The sequence below is a fragment of the Toxotes jaculatrix genome, chromosome 3 (genome assembly GCF_017976425.1).
Source record: "Toxotes jaculatrix isolate fToxJac2 chromosome 3, fToxJac2.pri, whole genome shotgun sequence".
In the NCBI taxonomy this organism is placed as follows: domain Eukaryota; kingdom Metazoa; phylum Chordata; class Actinopteri; family Toxotidae; genus Toxotes; species Toxotes jaculatrix.
In genome coordinates this window covers 20817856-20837121 of record NC_054396.1, presented here as the reverse complement: position 1 = coordinate 20837121, position 19266 = coordinate 20817856, and the positions used below count along the sequence as shown (strand labels likewise).

General features: G+C 41.8%; 1 protein-coding gene across 11 annotated transcripts in view; it reads right to left on the bottom strand.

Moving 5' to 3' along the window:
- The window catches only part of LOC121178920 (R3H domain-containing protein 2), a 53691-nt gene that overhangs the window by 29086 nt on the left and 5339 nt on the right, over positions 1-19266 (bottom strand). For all 11 annotated transcript variants that reach the window (XM_041033415.1, XM_041033414.1, XM_041033416.1 and 8 more), the window contains exons 3-5: positions 1295-1452; positions 641-799; positions 277-499 (exon numbers count right to left, since the gene is read on the bottom strand). In XM_041033415.1, the coding sequence (XP_040889349.1) occupies positions 277-435 (159 nt within the window). In that variant the 5' untranslated portion in view covers positions 436-499; positions 641-799; positions 1295-1452. The remainder of the gene's footprint in view (positions 1-276; positions 500-640; positions 800-1294; positions 1453-19266) is intronic.

Here is a 19266-nt window from a genome sequence, read left to right as displayed (position 1 = left end):
AAAATAATTCAAAACAAAATCTGTCAAAAAACGAAGGAAGTCTTTGGACAGTTTCAAGCTAAGCAGTTGTGTAAAACATTTGGGCAAATGCGCAGCAAGAAAAAAAACAGATGTTCATATATATATATATATATTATTATATCATGTAAACTCATTCCAGTTTCCTTTAAATTTATTTGAATTGAATTTATTTTATTCAATTATTCAACAAGTCCATCATACAATCTAATGGTTTAAAATTCCCACTAGGACTCCTACATCATCACTTCTTCCCACCTGTGAATCCTGTGGGGAGATATCCTCAGGCTCTAGGCCCTCCCCTGTCCCCTCCTTGGTGCCCTGTGGTTGAGGGGAGGTCTTGCCTCGACTGCAGGGCTCGTTGAGTGGCCCACTCTCTCCCTCCTGCTGGATGTCTGTTGTCAGGCTCACTGACATCTTCTTAGGGGAGGGGGAGAGGGTGGGAGTTGGGGAGGGGGTTGGGTGGAGAACCCAGGAGTGGCTGAGAAAAGAGACAAGAGTAAAGGAAGGGAAATTCAAGGTTCTGATTGTTTTACACACCAAAGGGATGAATGACAAAGGAGAAAGCAGAGACAGAGAGCACAGTATAGTATATGTGAGAGTGAACTACAATACTATCTACCTGTAGATGGTACCAGATCTGTGCTGGACTCTGTACAAGGAGCCTGGATGGGAACCACACACGGGAATGTGAGGGGAACCCACTAAGGTAGTGTACTCGGCAGGGCTGCAGCAGGGGGCGAAGCGACGTCCATAGCAAGCCTTAGCCCTTGCAGTGGGGCTGTGAGGGAACAACATACAAAAGAAATAAATGCTTAGGTTAAGATTACTAACAACTTGTTTTGTCACCACTAAGAAGCATGATTTTATTTTTCAGAACAAACTGTACAGCCGCATCTCTAACAACATTTACAGTACTTACACTGGCCATGGTGACAACTCAATTGATAATAGATGATGGATAAAGTTTAATACATTAGCAGCAGATTGGTGGTAGTAAGGAAACCTGAACACAATAAAGACCTGAATAAGTTGTACCATGGAATTTCAGCATGAGCTAAAATCTCTTCATTCCACTCATGAAAAATCTGCTACAAAATAAACTTCTCAAAAGACCAATTATGTACTTTTAGAAAAAACAAATAATTAGATATTTAGAGGTTTAATTTTCCCAATATGGGTACAAACCTGCTTAAGAAGACACGTCTTTACTAGAAGAATATTACAGGCGAAACAAACATGCATGTGTGGGGAAAAAAAAGGCAGTAATATTTACAGCGATCAGGTGAACTGAAGAGGCAGCAGTTAGCCGGCCAGACAAGGGGGAGGGGCACACCAACAGGCCAGCCACCACCTCAGCGGTCCTCTGAGGCCTCTTTCTTTTCTCTCCCTCGGCTCAGTGCAGCAGCATGGTCTGTCCTCCAGTCAGGAGCCCTGGACACCAAAAGCAGAAGAGGAAGACACGGATGACGTCATGATTCACACACTGAGTGACTCATCGCTGCTGCTGCTGCTGCTGCCGCTGCTGCTCATTCTAGCAGGGAGGGGGACAAAGAGCTGAAGGCTCAGAGCCTACTGGCACACAGGGTTTACAAATCAGCACCTCAAGTCAGGTTAAATCTTCCCAAAATTGCTAAAATGATCATAACTTGTCTTTGTCACTTCTTAAAATGCAAGTTTCTACAGTGAAGGCGACATTCTTTATAAACGAGAAATGTATATAAGTTAAAATTGTTTTTTTTTTCACTAAAATACAAAGTTTTACAGGAAAGCTGTAGTGCAGTGAAAATTATTGCCTTTTCAACTCGAGGTCCTGTATACTGGGTAAGGGTAGCATTTCTTTAGTAGAGCATTATCAGTAGTTATGAGCAATGCTTTGATGTATTTCCCCAGATTCTTGGTATTTGTCAGACACCCCTGCCAACTTTATCTGCTTACACAAAGAATCAGTGATCACTGATCTACTCCTTCAAGTGAGTCAGATTTGGTTTAACATTCAAAATGAACACATGCACCAGCTTTACCCATTTAAACACTTTAGACATCTGCCATGTGCAAGCTCCTCTTAATGTATCCTCCATCAAAACACAACAGCACCTTATATTAGGGATATAGCACAATCAACTATAAAAATGTGAATTATAGCAATAAATACAACAATCATTTCCTTTTCATGACTACGTATTCTCCTGTTTCCTCACTTCTTCTAAATTACATCATTAAACCCATTTTCCCATCACAGAAAAACACGACACAGACGCACAAACAGCTTTGGGCTGAATTCTGGCTCCAAAGCATTAACTCTGACGTCGTACGCATTACACCCATTCACACACACAGACAGGCAACACAGATGAATAACAATCCATCTGTCCGACAAGCCTATATCATCTGGTATAAACAGCAGCACAAGTTGTGTGTGCTTGCTAATGAAAAGTATGCATTAAATCCCATATATGTGAATGCATACAATAATGAGATGAAGTGCGAGTAGGAACAAATTTTAGGCATAAGAGGCATGATTGTCAGCATGTATGGATGCAGCGTGGATGTGTGCCATTCATGCATGTCCCTGCCCGTACCGATGTGTTGCACTGTGCTCTACTGTGCTGCAGGATAGACGAGAGATGAGTGAACAAACGAGGCAGGGATTCCCACTGTGGGGGAGACCCAGGCAATGCAACAGCAAAGGCGTCATCAGCAGCAGCATCAGCAGCATTACACCACGTAATTGACCAGGACACCCACATGCCCCAACCCCACACTGCTTATACAAGCCTACCACACAGCAGCACAGACCACAGCCACACTATCTACTGTGGGCAGATAAAGAAAAAAATTCCTGATACAGTCACTTCAAAATAATCTCCTCCTTTTGCTTGCTCACACACATACAGTGTATTCTTGCATAAAAAGAATGAATGGTTTTGGATTAGAAAGCAAAGATAGTCATTCATCTCAAGTGTCATTCTCCTGGCTGAGCAGACTGTCCTGGCTTAATGGCAGGGAGGGGCTGCAGGAAAAATTGTGAATCAGAGGCAGAGATGGGGCGCTCATGAATAAACCAGCTTTACCTATTCTCTCCTCCTCCACCCATTCGTCTCTTGTGTTCCCTTAGCTCTCTCACGCGCACACACAGACACACACACACAAACCGGCCCACAGGGTTGCCAAGGAGATGGTAACGTCATTCCCAACTGCTGCCATTTGTGTTGAGCGAGTACCAGTGAGAAGGGCAGAGAAAAGAATGATATTAAAAATAAATACGTGGATTGCAGTGTGCACAGGCTGAGAGGAATGGAAAGACAGAAGCAGAAAGAACAGGGCAGGATGAAAAGAGAAAGGATCAGAAAGTTCAAGCAATCTTAGCCTGATGTACAAACAACAATGTGGATTCTCAGTCATCCAGGTCATGGGATATCAAGTGGCAGAAAGTCAAATTAGAGCTGCTGAAGTGATAAAGCCTCTCAAACTAAGTAATGAGGCCACTTCAAAAACTTCACAGTGAATCCAACTGACTACCTACAATTGACTTTCTACTCTTATGACATCTGAAAACACAAATATACATTCCCTTTAACACATATTCAAAATGACAAGACTGTCAGAACATACAAATGTTAATACCCTGAACTTTAAGTTCACATTATTACATGTTCACATTCAGCAATTCTGAACAGTTACAGCATGTTTATTCTGTAATCACCTGATAAATCTCTATAAACAAATTCATAGCTAACTCAGCCACACCACTAACCCCAAAGATGGGGCTATGTCTGGGTAAGAATCACACCTAACTGTAAAAATGTGACAGTATCTGGCTGGTGGTTAAATTGTGAAGCAGTGACAGGAAGTGTTTTGTGTGCATCAGCAAAACCTTAATCACATATCTGAGCAGAACAGATGAGGAGGAAGAACATGCTAGTAATGTTGCCTGATTGATGGAAAGTAGTGACGATGGTCAACAGCAGTAAACCTCATGTTACCATTGTCCTATGGTGACATTCCCTGCCCTACTGCCAATACTGACACTGTTACTGTAGCTAAACCTACAAACGAATACCCATATTCTTATGTAGTACTAACACAAAATGTCACCTAGGCATAACAACTACAATATCATAGTATGAGCTGCACATTGTAGACTCAGCAGCTACAATACCAGCAGCAGCACTGATCTCTGCCTGGTCTGTCCCAGTTCAGTCAGTGTGTCGGTGGGCCCCGATGTTGACATTTCTCTGCCAACTGCCTGCATCATCACATGTGGCTGCAGACATACAGCAGGGCAGCTAATTCACACAGAACTTGGGCCAGTTACATCTAAGCAAAAGAGGTTATTCAAATCATGTTGGCCTCATTAAACCACAATAACTATAATAATTTGATCAGGTATTTAAAGAGCAAACGTTAGCCCATTTTTTTGTCATAAGAATCGTTGATGACCTGTAGTCTCTTTCTCTGACCTCTTACATTTCTCTCAGTCACAGCTCTCAGTGTGAAATTACCTTTTGCTACTTTTATGCAAACACAATGGCAATTTTACAAATTTTGTATAAAGTTGGCTTCTTAACTAATGTTCGGGGAAAATGGGAAGTTTGACAAAAACCCATGGCACCCTACAGGTAAGCACACAGACTGGCCACATGACATACAAGACCAACAAAAAAAAAAAAAAAGAAAAATCACCATCATCCTCATCAGCTGTCATAATGCTGTGCAGGGCACCCTGACCCACTTCATACACATTATTGGCCTTGCAGACTCTTACATAGGCCCTGATGACAGGCAACCAGCTGAGACACACAGGTCATACATTGCACTGCCCACTGTGTCAGGTTACCACACCAAAGACTGCCAATGGATGGTAGCCCTGAGTGAGACAGTGTGTGCATGTGTGAGTGGGCCAGTGAGTGAAAGAGACAGAGGGAGACAGAGGGAGCTATCCGTCTGGTCAGAGCTCTGTGTGTGTGTCTGTGTTAAGACACACAGAATGTAGACGACCACTTTAGACAGTAGACTAGCTGGACTAAATATTTCGTGCAGGTATGAGATCACTGTCAAAATTAGCTGCTCCGGGTCAAGCAGGGTCAGGGTCTCAGTAATAGTTAGCAGAGGGGAGAGCCAGAGAAATGAGAAGAACTCAACTACATGGTAGGTGGTAAGAACAGAAAGCTTGTGTATATCAAGTCTTTTAAATTATTAACTTATCAGCCATATTCTTATACCAGCTGTTGCCAAAGATTGCCAATATATTAATTTGACAAGTTGGGATTTCAATAACAGGGAGCATTTGGCCAAATTTTAACTTACACTTTTGTGCTGACACACAGACACACACAACAACCTAATTAAAAAGAACTGGATTATTTTGCCTGAGGCACAACAGTGCGTTGTGGTGAGACCATACACTGAAAAAGCTTACAGCACACATATAATACAGATGGATGCATAAATCAACATTATTTATGTTTTTTCCTAACCTGGTTATTTCTCATTAATGGCGGCCAGAGTGCAAGTGAACAGAGAATGAGCACTGTGTGTTTGTATAATTTTGTATGAATAACGATTGAAAGCTGCTACTATTACTTTATTTCATTCATTGCATTATTTCAAATTTCATAATGGAGAAGCATGCGTAGCAGACACATGCCTCTCCATTTTCTCTGCAGAGGCTGAATGAAAGATGAAGGTGAATGGAAGCGCAGAACGCTGCAAAGGGGAGTGAGCAAGCACGTACAAACCCACAGACAGCAGTGGGAGAGACATACACAGGCAGCTCGACCCAATTCAGCTCCTCTGTATTCAGCCGCGCACCTTGCCCATTTGACGTCACAGAGAACCCATTTCACAAAAGGCAGCAAGGTTATGTCTTCACAGAGTGGAGGCTGACGTGTGTAGTAATGGCAGAGTTTGTGCAAGCTCAGTGCCTGCACATATTATATATCAGCAGTGCTTGCAGTGTGTGCGTACCAGTGTTTGTCAGTGTCAGAGAGGATTCCCCTTTGCGTCGGTTGCACAATCTCACACAGGGAGGGGTGAGGGGGCTGGCACAGCACTAGGGACTGTAGAGGAACAGTCCAGGCACATTCGCACTAAAACAGAGTCTGTGGTTCACGCAGGAAAAATATGGATACATGTATCATTGGCCAGCGCACACAAAGACACACCAGAATACTGTATATATTCTCTGCCAAACGGAGCCAGGAAACTTTGATGACGATAGCAACAAACATTAGGAGGAAAAAAACATCCTGGATACTAACAACACACAAAACACAGATGAAGGGGACATGAATGGTCAAATGAACCGGAAGACAGGGTTTCTCTTTTTCCATCTATGTCTTTCTCTGTCTTTCTCCCTGCCACCCCCTCTCTCGTTCCTCTCTCAGTCTCATTGAGGATACCCCTTCTTGCCTTCCGCCCCCTCCACATCAACCCCTCCCATCAATATCTCTCTCTCCATCCACCCACTGCGAAATGTTAGCTTTCTGTCTCTCTCTCTCCCTCTTTTCTTCCTCTTTTAATGTGTCTTCTTAAATTGTCAGGCCTGCTGCTGACGCCATCCTCCTCCACTCAGCCAGCCCACTCAGTCCTGTGGGACGAGCTATGACTCATTCTCTCCCTCCTTCCCTCCCCTCCCCTCCCTCCCTAGTTACCTACCTACCTACCTTTCTGTAGCTCCCTCCAAGTCCCCCTCTCTTTCTCTGTTGCTTTCACTTGTCACAACCTATCTATAATGCTCTGCTGCATGTGGGGGAATACAGAAGGTGTATGAAGAGAACAAATCAGACTGAAGAAAAAGAACACAAGAAGAAAGTGGGTGATGGAGAGATAAATGCGCTGGCCAAGTGAACGACAATCTCACTTCTGCATAATGAGCGATGCCAGTTGAGAGGGGGGGGGGGGGGGGGGGGGGGATCCTGATCTTGCATGTATTACTGATGAAGGCAGGAGTGTGGGCATGTGGGTGAGGAAGAGAAATGTGGAATTCCATGTGGGTCAAACCTAAACAAGCAAATAAGAATTATGAAATAATCACAGTGAAACTGTGCAATAATTAAAACAAACACAGAACTCGCTATGAATTATTACATTATTCTTCTACTGCATGCTAAAATGTACTTAAAAAGAACAATTTTTTTTCTTTAATACACTTCCTGTTACAACAGGATGCTGAAGAAGGAGATAACAGTGTAGTCTCAACTGTAAGCCAGTAGGATATCAGGGACTGAAAGGAAATAATACTTAAACAAATATATGTAAGCTATTAACTGGCTAAAGTATTTATTTACACCTACTTGTTCTGCATAAGGTATTAAAGACAAAATTTCCATTCATAGCACTTTGCAATCTCAGTCTCACATGACAACTATGCCCTATTTGCAACAGCAGGCAAATCCACTGCATCTCCCTAAGCACACATTATTTTTCCCTAAGTTGCATCACATGATGGCTGTCGTTTTTTTATTAGAAATTTGAACATTCATTTGAAATGTGTGCGTGGGCGGAGTTAATATTCCAACTGTAATGACCTGTTTGAATTCAAAATTATACAAGCTCAACAGACCATTTGAAGTCATTTGCCTTGTGATCAAGCAGAAGGTGCCCTAAAAAAAAAAAAAAAAAAAGTGTCAGCTTGACCCATGCCCTACAAATCTATCAGTAAACTAAGCTAGTAATGTTATGTTGTTTGCTACAAAAATGGAAGGCACTAGCGAGCAAAGCCACCCTGAGCGCACAATCACGACACCAAAGCAACCGAGAAGCAGTGTGTGGAAGTATTTGGGGTTCTACTCTGTAGATGGCAAAGTAACTAACAACAGCTTTGTACAAAGCAACTGTCTTACAGTACAACGACAACAAATCTGCAGACTCACCTGCTAGCTTACCACTCAAGTAAGGCAGTGGAGGCACAACACGAGACAAGCAATGTCAAGAGTATAACCTCGTCTGACGGCCTACTATTCGGAACACTCAGCTTCAGCAGGCCCCTTGTAAAAATGACATCACTCACCAGATACCAAGACATCACACAAGTGGAAGCAGAAACACATCTAATATGTGAACAACCACAGCAAATAAAAAATGCTTCAGGGGAACACCTCAAGAAAAAAAAAACGTAGTCGCAATCAAGAAAGCCTTGTCCATGATTTTGAACACAGGGGAATAAATTTGTCTCATGCAAGTGCTGAAATAAACACTAGATTCATACCAATTTATGAGTTGCACACTTTTTTTCTGATTGAAATAAGATTATGATAATCAAGAAATATTTTACTGTAGCTGCAGCGTAACCACAAAATACATTAGATGAGCCTATCAAAGCCACAAAAACATACACCTTAGGCGAACCTAAATCTCAAAAGTAACAGGGAAATCCCTGCTTCGTAATGCAGTTCTATTTTGGTCCCATCAATTGCCTATGTAATGCTGAGGCTAGAAGACATTGTCTCATCAGGGTTTCTATCAAGTGGGAGCCCTTAGGGAGTATGTTAATGCCACCACCAGAGCAGAATCCACAGTTTCAGCTTGCAAAATGGATAATGGCACTGTAGTTTTAATAGCACATGACAATTAACATACACTATTTTCTACTTAATCTGCACAAATTTCATAAGACACCTTTACATGATCAAAGAAAAGCACCCAACATCCAACAAAATTCAGTCTAGTCCACATAGATAAAATTCCTCTTCCTCGAAATCTACATATGACTTTCTTATCTGTGCCTACTAAAAAAATATTATATATGTATATGTATGTGCGTGTGTGTGTGTGTGTGTGTGTGTGTGTGTGTGTATATATATATATTTTTTTTTTTTATATATATATGGACATTATAATCTTCATGAAGGCAGGATTGAGGTATTAGATGGCATTACTTTAAGCTTGCTGTACCGTATAAACTGCAAACCAAGTGTAAGTTCAACTGTCCAAAAGGTGGGCATCTCTCAGTCTTTAAATCCTCTGGCCAGGCAGAGGCATGATTGAAAATAATTAAGTTACTCAGCTGTCCAATATACTGTATACATAACTGACTGAATATGGGGTTGTCTTGTCTTCCCAAATACAGTGAGGAGATTTGTGAAAGATTCTGCCTGCTCAACTTGGGCTGCTGATAAATGAAGAACTGTCAACATGAAATTGGGTGGCAGCTCCCGTGCTCATTATAAACCTTATGTAATTTATCAGCTTCTCTTACTGCGAGAAATGCCGGGGGGGGGGGGGGGGAGTGGAAGACTGTGCAAGAGAAATAGGAGAGAAAAAAGAGAGCAGAGAAAGATGGAGGAGCAAGGGGTGGCTAGTGAGACAGGAAGAGAGGAAAAACTTCTCAATGATGAAACAATCTGTGCTGTTAAGCGATTGGACCAGACCTCCACCAATGGGAGGACCAGCTCCATGGCAACAGGCTCTGTCACCAAGTGAAAAGCAGCCATATCCCTTAACACCCCCATATTTTTCTCTCCCTTTCTCTCACGACCCCCCTCCTTTCCCCAATTACAAGGTCCGGTGTATTTATCACTGGGCACTCACATAAACACAAATTAAACCGCACACATGCACACACATAACACACAGCAGCATCATGTGTTACTTATAGCCCGAACAACACAGCTCAATCGCACAGACACAACAAATACACACATGTGACCAAACAAACCTTGCGGATGTACACACAGGCACATGGACTTAATGGGGCTTACAAAGTGATCAGAATGTGAGTCATTCACACACACAGTTATTTAAATGTGCAGATGGGCGATGACTCCCCTCACACACTGTCTGACTGCAGTTCTGTTCCACTTCGTCCTGATAAGAGCAGTGACTAACTATCAGGTCTGGTGGAGCTGATCCTTGAACTAAACAGATTGAGCTCACAGACACAAGAACAGACCTCCAGAATAAGGAAGTAGGCCCCAGCAAAGAAAGGCACTGCCCTTCCTTCACAGACATACATATGCACAGGGTGAAGTCAGCAGGCATCAGAGAGTATCATCCCTAGGTACCAGCCCAGCTTTACTCAGCTCAACCAGCTTTGCAGGCTAAATCTAGCTGATATAGGCTGGTTAATTACAGGGCACCAGTCTTTACATTTGAGGTTAACCCTAAAACCTGAGAAGAAACATAATAATAATGCACTGTTGCTTTAACCATCGCCACATTAATCAATCGAAGATACTATGCTGGCAGTGCATGCTAAGAGGTGAAGCTTCCCATAAGCAGCGAGACATGCTCAAGTGTGCTGCAACCTTATTTTGTTGGCTGCTGCATGACAGACAAATACTGCTGGGCAAACAGCATGCACAGGCAGGTGTGCGCTGAGCAGCATTAACATGAGTTTAACTTTTAAAAAATGTGACTATGAATACTTGAGTAGTGACAGATGATGATGTAACAAAACTGCAATATTAATTTTTATCTATATTGCCTACTAGTTAGCATTTTTGGTATTCCAGTGAAGTACTGATGTTTGTCACGATGAGAGAAAACTGTAAGATCAACTGATTAAAAAAATATATTTTCATTTCAATGCATGAAATTAAGTACCAACACCCCATAAGAGCACTGATTACTCTCTTTACCAGGAGAAAGTCAGAGATGAAAGGAGGAATCTTGATGGGTCTGATCCATGCACAAGCAACAGCAAATCTGCTGTGCTTGCTCTGCATTTTTAAGTGTTTGCACTTGTGCGTGACTTGTGGGTGTGCTCCAAAAATTGACCGGCACAGTATCAATTAGAGCTGATTGAGCATTTCCACTCCATTAAAATTTGGCACACCAAACAGCTCATGCCGTTTTTGCAGACTTGAATCGCTCTGTGCCGCTCTATGGGGCAAGTTTTATACCATGTGTATGAACAGCATCGTAAAAAAGACAGCCTGTCGTGGTTTTTTCTATTTGAATCCAAATAGAAAAGGTTCTGTACTGTTACTGCCAATACGTAAAACTTTTTAAATAAATAAATAAAATTAAAACTAACTAGAGACCATCTTGCTATGGGATCACACCAGCCGAAACACATAACATGAGAGAAGTGAGTCTGGCGAAACAGGTGAACTGCACAAGATGAATCCCATCGCAAGATGGTCTGTAGCTAAAGTTCAGGTCAGGTCCCCCCTGTCTGGCTGGGACTCCAGACCTGAGGGAAGGACCACCAGTGACTGCTGGTGGGTACAGTCATTGGTGGGATTGTGGTGGGATGGTGCACTCAAGCTTAAGTCACCACACAACTTTATTGACACTATCTCTTCTCTGCAATGAGTGTCTCAAGCTGTCTCTCGCTTGGTGTTTCTGTCTCTCTGTTTAGATTGTCTTTAGCTGACTGGCTCTGCTCAAAATGCATATTTTATCACCCCTTTGGGCTGCTTCCTCCAGTTCACACATTTGTAAGGTCAATGACTTGGCCCCAGGTATAATGAAGATGATAATACTCACTGTAGCACTTAGACTCCTTAGTTTCCAAATGTCCATCTCTGTTTCCCACTATAACTGTCTCTGTCGAGCTGTCTCTATCCCACCCAATGTCTATTATATTCTGCCCTATGAGGTTTGAGAGCAGAGTGAACCAACAGCAGCCTCTGCTTCCCCTCAAAACATGTAATCCCTCCACTCCCAGTCTACTGTTTGCTCTCCGCTTACACCAAGAGAAAGCCCACTCTTACGCTTCACTGCAAATATGGTGAGTCTTGTCTTTCTGCTTCACAATACAATACAAAGCAAAATATAAAAAAAGGTACCATGAATGACTACAAAATCAGTGTCACAATTTCAACCTGAATGTAAAATGTGTCATTATCCCAAGTTGTATGATTTCACTAATAAAAAGTGAAAGGAGCAAAAAAAAAAAACAGTCTGGAGGAAGATAAGAGAAGCAACTGGAGTTCCTGTGAAGTCTGAAATCAGTATGTTTGATCTGTCTGTAGCATACTACACACAAGCTGTTACTGAAAACTCACCTCAGTGGGGGAACATATACTCTGTGAATGCGCACAGACAATGGTCAAATTGCCACCAATAAAGCTAAACAAAATTTAACCTTGCCGCCTTTCTGAATGCAGATGCTTGTGGGATGGATCAGTATCTTGGAGTGAGGAACAAATCCAATGTTCCAAGCTGCTTTGCGTTCCTGGCAAAATCATGTCACTCTGCTCCCACACCCTGTTCCTATCTATAGTTGCTGTTGTCTTAATCGCTCTTCCACAGTCTTGTAGTCCTCAAGTAAATACTGAAAACTTTTGCATTTTGTCTGAATGATCAAAATGATCTTTGATATGAGAGAAGCACGAAGAAATGTTCCTCTGAATAGTGTTTGAAGCATCTACTATTACTTAGTCATGTTTAATTTTGGGTAACTTTATTATTATGCTATATTAAAGTGAGGTGGTTCACGATTCTTTTTTTCTTCTAGCTACATTTAAATGAAGCTGTACAAGATTTATATTCACGTCAATATATTTACTTGGATTCTGAGTACTTTTTAACATGTTTGTATTTATTGAATGAGTATTTAGCATCCGTTATATCTGTGTGTTGTGCCAAAGTAATCCAACTCACCAAACTTCCTCCAAACTTTTGTAATTACAGAAAGTTCATTGAGCAGATTCCAAAACAAATAAGTGTAAGTTAAAACTATTAAGTGTAAGGAGAATTGGGTCTTTTCCACAAAATAAATTAAATGACCTGTAAACCTAGAGCTGAAATCTTTAAGAACCTGGACAGGTGTGATCCTCGGTTCTACCTTTCATTTCCACTATGTTTAACAAACCATAACATTTTGGATAGAAGTCATTAAAAAGGGTGATAAGGGGAGAAACGTCTTAATTTTATAGCACTTTTACTTTGGCTTTGATATCCTCCATCTCCATCCAGGCCCCATTATAATGCCTGGCCTGATCAAAGACAATCAAGTCACAAAATCTGAAATCAATAATAAGCATTCTGATAAAGCATAAATCTAAATTTCAAAGCTCTATTAACAAAATGATTGGCCACACTAGGGCAGTGTTATGAATTTCACACTCAATTCAATATTACAGATCAATACGGGCTCAATTCCCATGAATGAGGCCCATGTTGTGGGACAGTCAAGTGTGATGGATGACCTACGGGTGGCAACTAAAAAGAAAAAAGTAAACAGAAAGAACTTCACCACAGCACTTGAGGGACAGACTGATGGCAATATCAACATCTTCAGAGGGCTGGATTAGTGGACTGAGGCACAATGGCACACACCCAGGTACTCCCTGCATACAGTACTAAACTTTTCACGGGGAGCAGCTGGGGGAGAAACATAACCCATGATAACTTTAAAGTTACTATGTTTAAAGTACAACTTCTCTATTGGCGTTTAAGAAAGTGCCAGAGTCTCAGCTTTACACTTTTAACAACTAATGAGTTGTCAGCTGATAAATGGCAAGATTAAAAGAAAAAAATGAAATCTTCAATCAAAATTAATTGACTTTTTATTCAGTGCTAATGCCAAGCCTGTGCTCATTTTAAACTGAATGTAGCCTTTGCTCACATTTGAATGATAACACCATGGATCTGGGCAAAAATGACTTCAGTTGAAACAGTGTTAGGTTTTGCTTGACACAGTATTAAATCATCAGTTTATTTGAAATTAAAATTATTTATATATGTTTACCATATGAGAAAATGATAAACTTTTAAACAATTTGTATCAATTAGAGCACCAAAACTTTCATTAGCATACAATATTCCCACTAAAAACTGGTCCATTTACCGGTAATAACTGTTAGCAAGTCTGAAAAACATAAGGTTGTACGGGGGAAAAAGTTGCATCTGCCACAACTTTTACTGCAAGACAATGGAGCGCCATTCACTAGCAAATGTCCTTGGAGTTGGACAATAACATATATTACAGATAGATCATAGTATTGTTAACCACTGATTTTTTTGGCATCCCATTAGCCCTCAAATTGATGGATGTAGTCAAACTGGACTTCCTGGATCATATGTCATCTTGCCACCACGGTCTGTGGCAACACACCCACACCAATGCAGCCCCTTGGTGTTATTTTTTAACACAGTGCTATTTTAGGTCTGAACATTCCCTAAGAGACAGAGAGGAACTTCTATCTACACGATGAAAAAGATGCTTTTTGCTATAACCTGAGTATATGTGAAATAATGCACTGACAAACAGCTGAATATGTCCAGATGGTAACCAATGTCCTCTATGATCTGCACAAACACCTTCATTTGCCATAGCCACACTTAATAACAGCTGGCTGGCTGGGCTGCCATGCCAAAGCAGGGATGGACGCTTGAGTGCTGCCAGCCTAACTGGTCAGAGTTAAGCCAGGCATCCAGCCAGTCAACCAGCAAGGCTGTCTCTGTTGGGCCAGCCGAAAGTGTGGTCTCTTATAATGTGGCTTGTGCACTCCAGAACAGCCAGCCGGAAGGCAACATGCCAGTCATTCAGACATCCATGCAGCCAACATCCAGCCAACCAACACTCAGCTCAGTCTACCACCCAGCATCCCCCTTCAACTCCTCTTCAGTGTTTCTCCTCCCTCCTTCGTTCCACAGGCATATAGCCACCTAAATATAGTCCCTTCAAATCCTGTAGGCCACAGATCCACAGGTCAGGGCCTGAAAACCACACACACCCCCCAAAAAAGATCTCTCTCTATCACACACCAGATGAGATCTCTAGTAACCATCAACACAGGCTGCATTAAAAGCAGAACAACAGCAACCACAAGAGTCAGTACAGACAGATAAAACATGGCCTCTGTCCTTTATGCATTACCATTACACCAGGCAGTAGGAAACTGCAATGTTCCAACAATGACAACGCTGTGCTAAAATAGAAAAATAGGGGGATGTTGACAGGTCTGCTGCTGGCTGTACGAGCTGTGGACATGCATACTGTGTAAACCATTTGACAGACATGTGAGCTCAAATGAACAGGGCTAAGACTATATCTGTATACATCTGTGTAAATCCTAATCCAGACACCTACTTGACATGTTTGGAATAAAATTTCCCAGATCCTACATTACAACATGCTCTTATTTGAGAGACGTTTGACTCCATAAGTCATCATATACTAAACTTACTATGATCATTCACAGTCAGGTGATGAAAATGCTTCTCACAACATACACCAAGCATGTTAAATTAAGATTGTATTTGAATGTTGTTGCCATTGTTAAATTCATTATATGTCTTGGTCTCTATTCACTCATTTCATGTGTGAGAGAGTGAGTGTGTATGGCGCTGGCAACACTGCAGCCCCAGCACAGATTAGGAGGCAGTGTTAATTAGAGAAACTGCACACGGCAGCGAGTCGCTAGATCACGTAGCTGACCTGACAGCGGCGGCAGGTCAGCGTCACGCTGCGCTATTCCATCTGTTTACCTGCAAAAGCCAACCACTCCCAGTACCTCCTCCTACCTAAGGATAGCAGTTTATCTGTCCCCACCTTCTTCCAGTTTTTCTTGCCTCTCTGTCCCTCAAGCTCCCCATCCATCATCATAACCTTCTAATTATGTCAGAAACAACCACTCCTAAACTTGTTCTAGTTAAGTATTGCACATCCTCTGTCTCCCTCTCCACTCTGCCGTTTATTTATTGACTTCTGTTTGAAAAGGCAATCTATTGGCTTTAGAGGCCTCTTACTGACACCTTTTGACTTCTCTCAGTTGCTCCCTCAGTTCATCTCTCTAAAAACTTTAACAAAGGGGTATGTCTCTTTTACGTTTCTCTAATTTGCATCACACTGTCATTTGACGTTTATCACATCAGCCTTAAAGCAGACTCTGAGGTCTTCCCTATACTCTATTGTTCTAAAAAAATCACTTATGGGTTTAACAGACACACATCCCTGCTAGCTACTGTTAGCTAGCTACATTAAACCTCTGCTTTGTGCCTGCTACACCTATTTGTATACAGTCATCTTCAAATTCTGAGGAACTAAACTGATGTCATTTTATGAACAAAATAAAGACCTGCTGTTATACAGAAACCTTTATCACATAAATAAACATGCACTGACACCATGAAAACTTGATAGCTGAAGGCAAGTCATCAAAAAATTCAACTGAAAAGAGAAATATGGAGGCTACAAAAAGGGACAAGGTAGTGTGTCACTTTCTAAACAGAATTAGGGAGGTTTTCAATCACTCTATAACTATTTTGTTTGCTAATGTAAACAAATGTATAAAGAAATGTTTTTCTAAAAAGCTCCACATGAGAAAGTGTGAACCCTCTGACTTAAAGGCAATTACAGCAGTAGTTACTCCAGGGGTTGCTATTGATTTTTTTTCCTCCTTCCTCTCCCTCTCGTGCTTCCTCTCTATCGTACTAAGTCTTTTTCCCACGCATTAGCAATTAGTATGCAGGAGTGAGGCTGCAGGAGCACCAACTACCTGGGGAGCAGAACTCCAAAGTCACAAACAAATAAACAACAAAAGTAATGATCATATGCACAGACAAGGACGCATATGCAACTTCTTAATGCAAGGGTGTACTACTTTGTGCCAGTCAGAGCTAAGCAGGATAGTCACCTCAGCTATCCATGTATTTACTAATTCTAGCATGTGGACTAACAGACATCAGGGGGAAACCAGCATTAGCTCTGGCAACCTGACACCAAATGGGTTGTTTCTATCTAATTCAGGGGTTGCTGTCTCTCTTTTGCATTTCTAAATGTCAATAGTGTAGGCTTGTGGGATCACTGTCATTTCATGAGCCAACATCAAGCTAGTTCAATTAGAGTGTATTGCGTCGGACAGTGATGCATCTTGATTCATTGAACACTGAAAGATGCACACACGTACACAAACAGGCAGTCATTATATAAACAGCCCATTTTCAGCACAAGACAGATCTGGGCCGAGGAAACAAAAAAAAAAAAAGAATAAAAGGAAGAAATGTGGAGTCTGATTTTGCCAGGCTATAACCATCAGAACAGAGAAAGAGAAGGAAAAGCCAGGTCTTCTAAACCTGAAACACTGCTGAGGCCACGAGGACGGCTTGCTATTTATAGTGACAGATTTTTTATTCAAGAGGGCTCTGCTGTTGTGCTTTCTCTCATGCTTGTGCTGCCTCTCTCTCACCTCAACTCTATTCTCTTTGTTCCCGCACACTGCGTTCAACAAATAAAGGGGGAAAACACTAACGTATGCAAGTATTAATGTATATTGTCTTTAGAGATCAAAGGAGGTCTCTAACTTCTGATCAGTTCATCAGTGGTCAATAATCATCAAAGCATAATCCATTACTGCATCTTCAAGTCAAGAGGATCACTGAGGATAAACTTCAGGGTCTCTTGACACAGGGCTTCCCACATGCCTTATGTAAGCCCATAGCTTGTCCTTTTTTACTGTACCTCTCCATCCCTCCCCCCTCAGTATGACAGTGTTGCAGAGTGACGCCTACTTCTTAGTGACTCTCCACCCCCACCAAGCCACCTCCACCCAGCTCCCTCCCTCCTCTCACACAAGGACACAGTGGAAGGGAATTCCTCATTACCTCAGCATTTGCCTCACCAAAGACATTTTGTGTGTGTCTGTATATACATATATGAACATAAACTGACCGCTAGGCGCACGCCATAAACACCATTAAACCATCACAAATTAGACAGCATCTCTCAGCCTCTAATGAGTAAAATCTACGTAATGGATGATTATTTCATATACCATCCAGCCAGTCCCATTACAAGGTTTTTGCACTGCTACAAAGGCATAATTAAATAAATTGCTGCAGGAACTTTGCAAAGTGCAACAAAGAACAGATCAGAAGCTGTTATAACAGCGGCATGGCTGCACGTTAAACCAGATCTCTAGAGTTGTGAAAGGAACATGAACAAGCTACATCTCACCTACAAATTATTAACGCCCACTGACAAAGACACACAGAGACATACACACAGCACATGCTTACTGTATTTAGACTTCAGTTCTGTGGATATCCAGCCAAGTCGGATCAAGCACATTATCGCAGGAGAAGCAGCAGCAGAAGCAAAAGCAGCTCTGGACCAAGACAACACTGACAATAGTTTTATCTCGCTAAGTAGTACAGATGAATGATTTCCATTTCCTTCAGCATGTAAATAGCTGAGCTTCGGGGGTGTTTAGCTCTGTCACTCTCTTCAGCTCATTCTAATTTCTTCATCTTCACAGTTCCCTTCCTGTCCGCAGGTACTGACAGCTCTGTTTCGTTAATGGGTTTCATGTAAAATGGTGAGGAACACTATTTCGACTGCCCCCTTTCTTTTTCTGAATGAAGCACAAGCACTACAAACGGAAAGGCTTGCTTGCTGGATGGTTCCCTCTCTCTCTACTGCTCTTATGCTATCATGCGCACAGTTTGCACCGCTCCCTTCTCCTCCAACCCTCCCTTTCGTGTGGATTCTCTCTCTCTCTCTTACATATCTTGTTTGCTCTCTGCCTCTGTGTAACAATATAATTGCAATGACAGCCAACCCAAGGCTTGCAAGAAGCCCAGCTGTTTAAAGGGCTGCTTGGATCAGCCAGCGTGTCACTTGATACAACACTAGGATACTTATTACAGGTTACAGTAAATAGATTTATTCTTTCACAACTACAATTTAAGATCTTGTACTTTCTTTTTCGAAAAGAAAAAAAAAATAGATACAGGTCTCCATCTGCAGACAGGCAGAAGACACAGTCCCAGATCATTCTATTCACCATTCATTTCGCTCCATTTCATGGGAATATATGAGGTCGTTATCTGTAGCCTGTGTCTGGACGGACTGAATGAGCTTAAAGTAGTGACAGCTGCTGGTGAAACAGAGCACTGCTGCAATGGTCAAAATTAAATAATAAAAATAAAAGGTTTTGAAGGGAAGCTAGTGGGGGAATAAAATGAAACCTCCTCATTAGCTAGGAAAAACCTTAATCCCACAAGACGACAAATTTGCATCTTCCCCCTACAGCCCCCTCACTGCAAACAGAGGCTGAAAGACGCAGTGGAAAAGAGGCAGTCAAAAGTTCAGCTTCAAAGGAAATGTCAGTAGGGAACTCTACATAAGGTGGCTGAAGTCCACGGGTGTCCGTCACACACATAGTAGAGCTCTTGAGTTGACAACATGACCATGTTTATTGGGCACTTGCAAAATTTGAGCAGACAGCTTTGAATTGCATTTAAGTAGTAATTACCAGACTAGTCTTTGATGTTCAATCAGTAGTTGTGAATATTTTGGCTGCAGCTGTAACCAGGATGACCAATACACCATATCAACACAATATGATA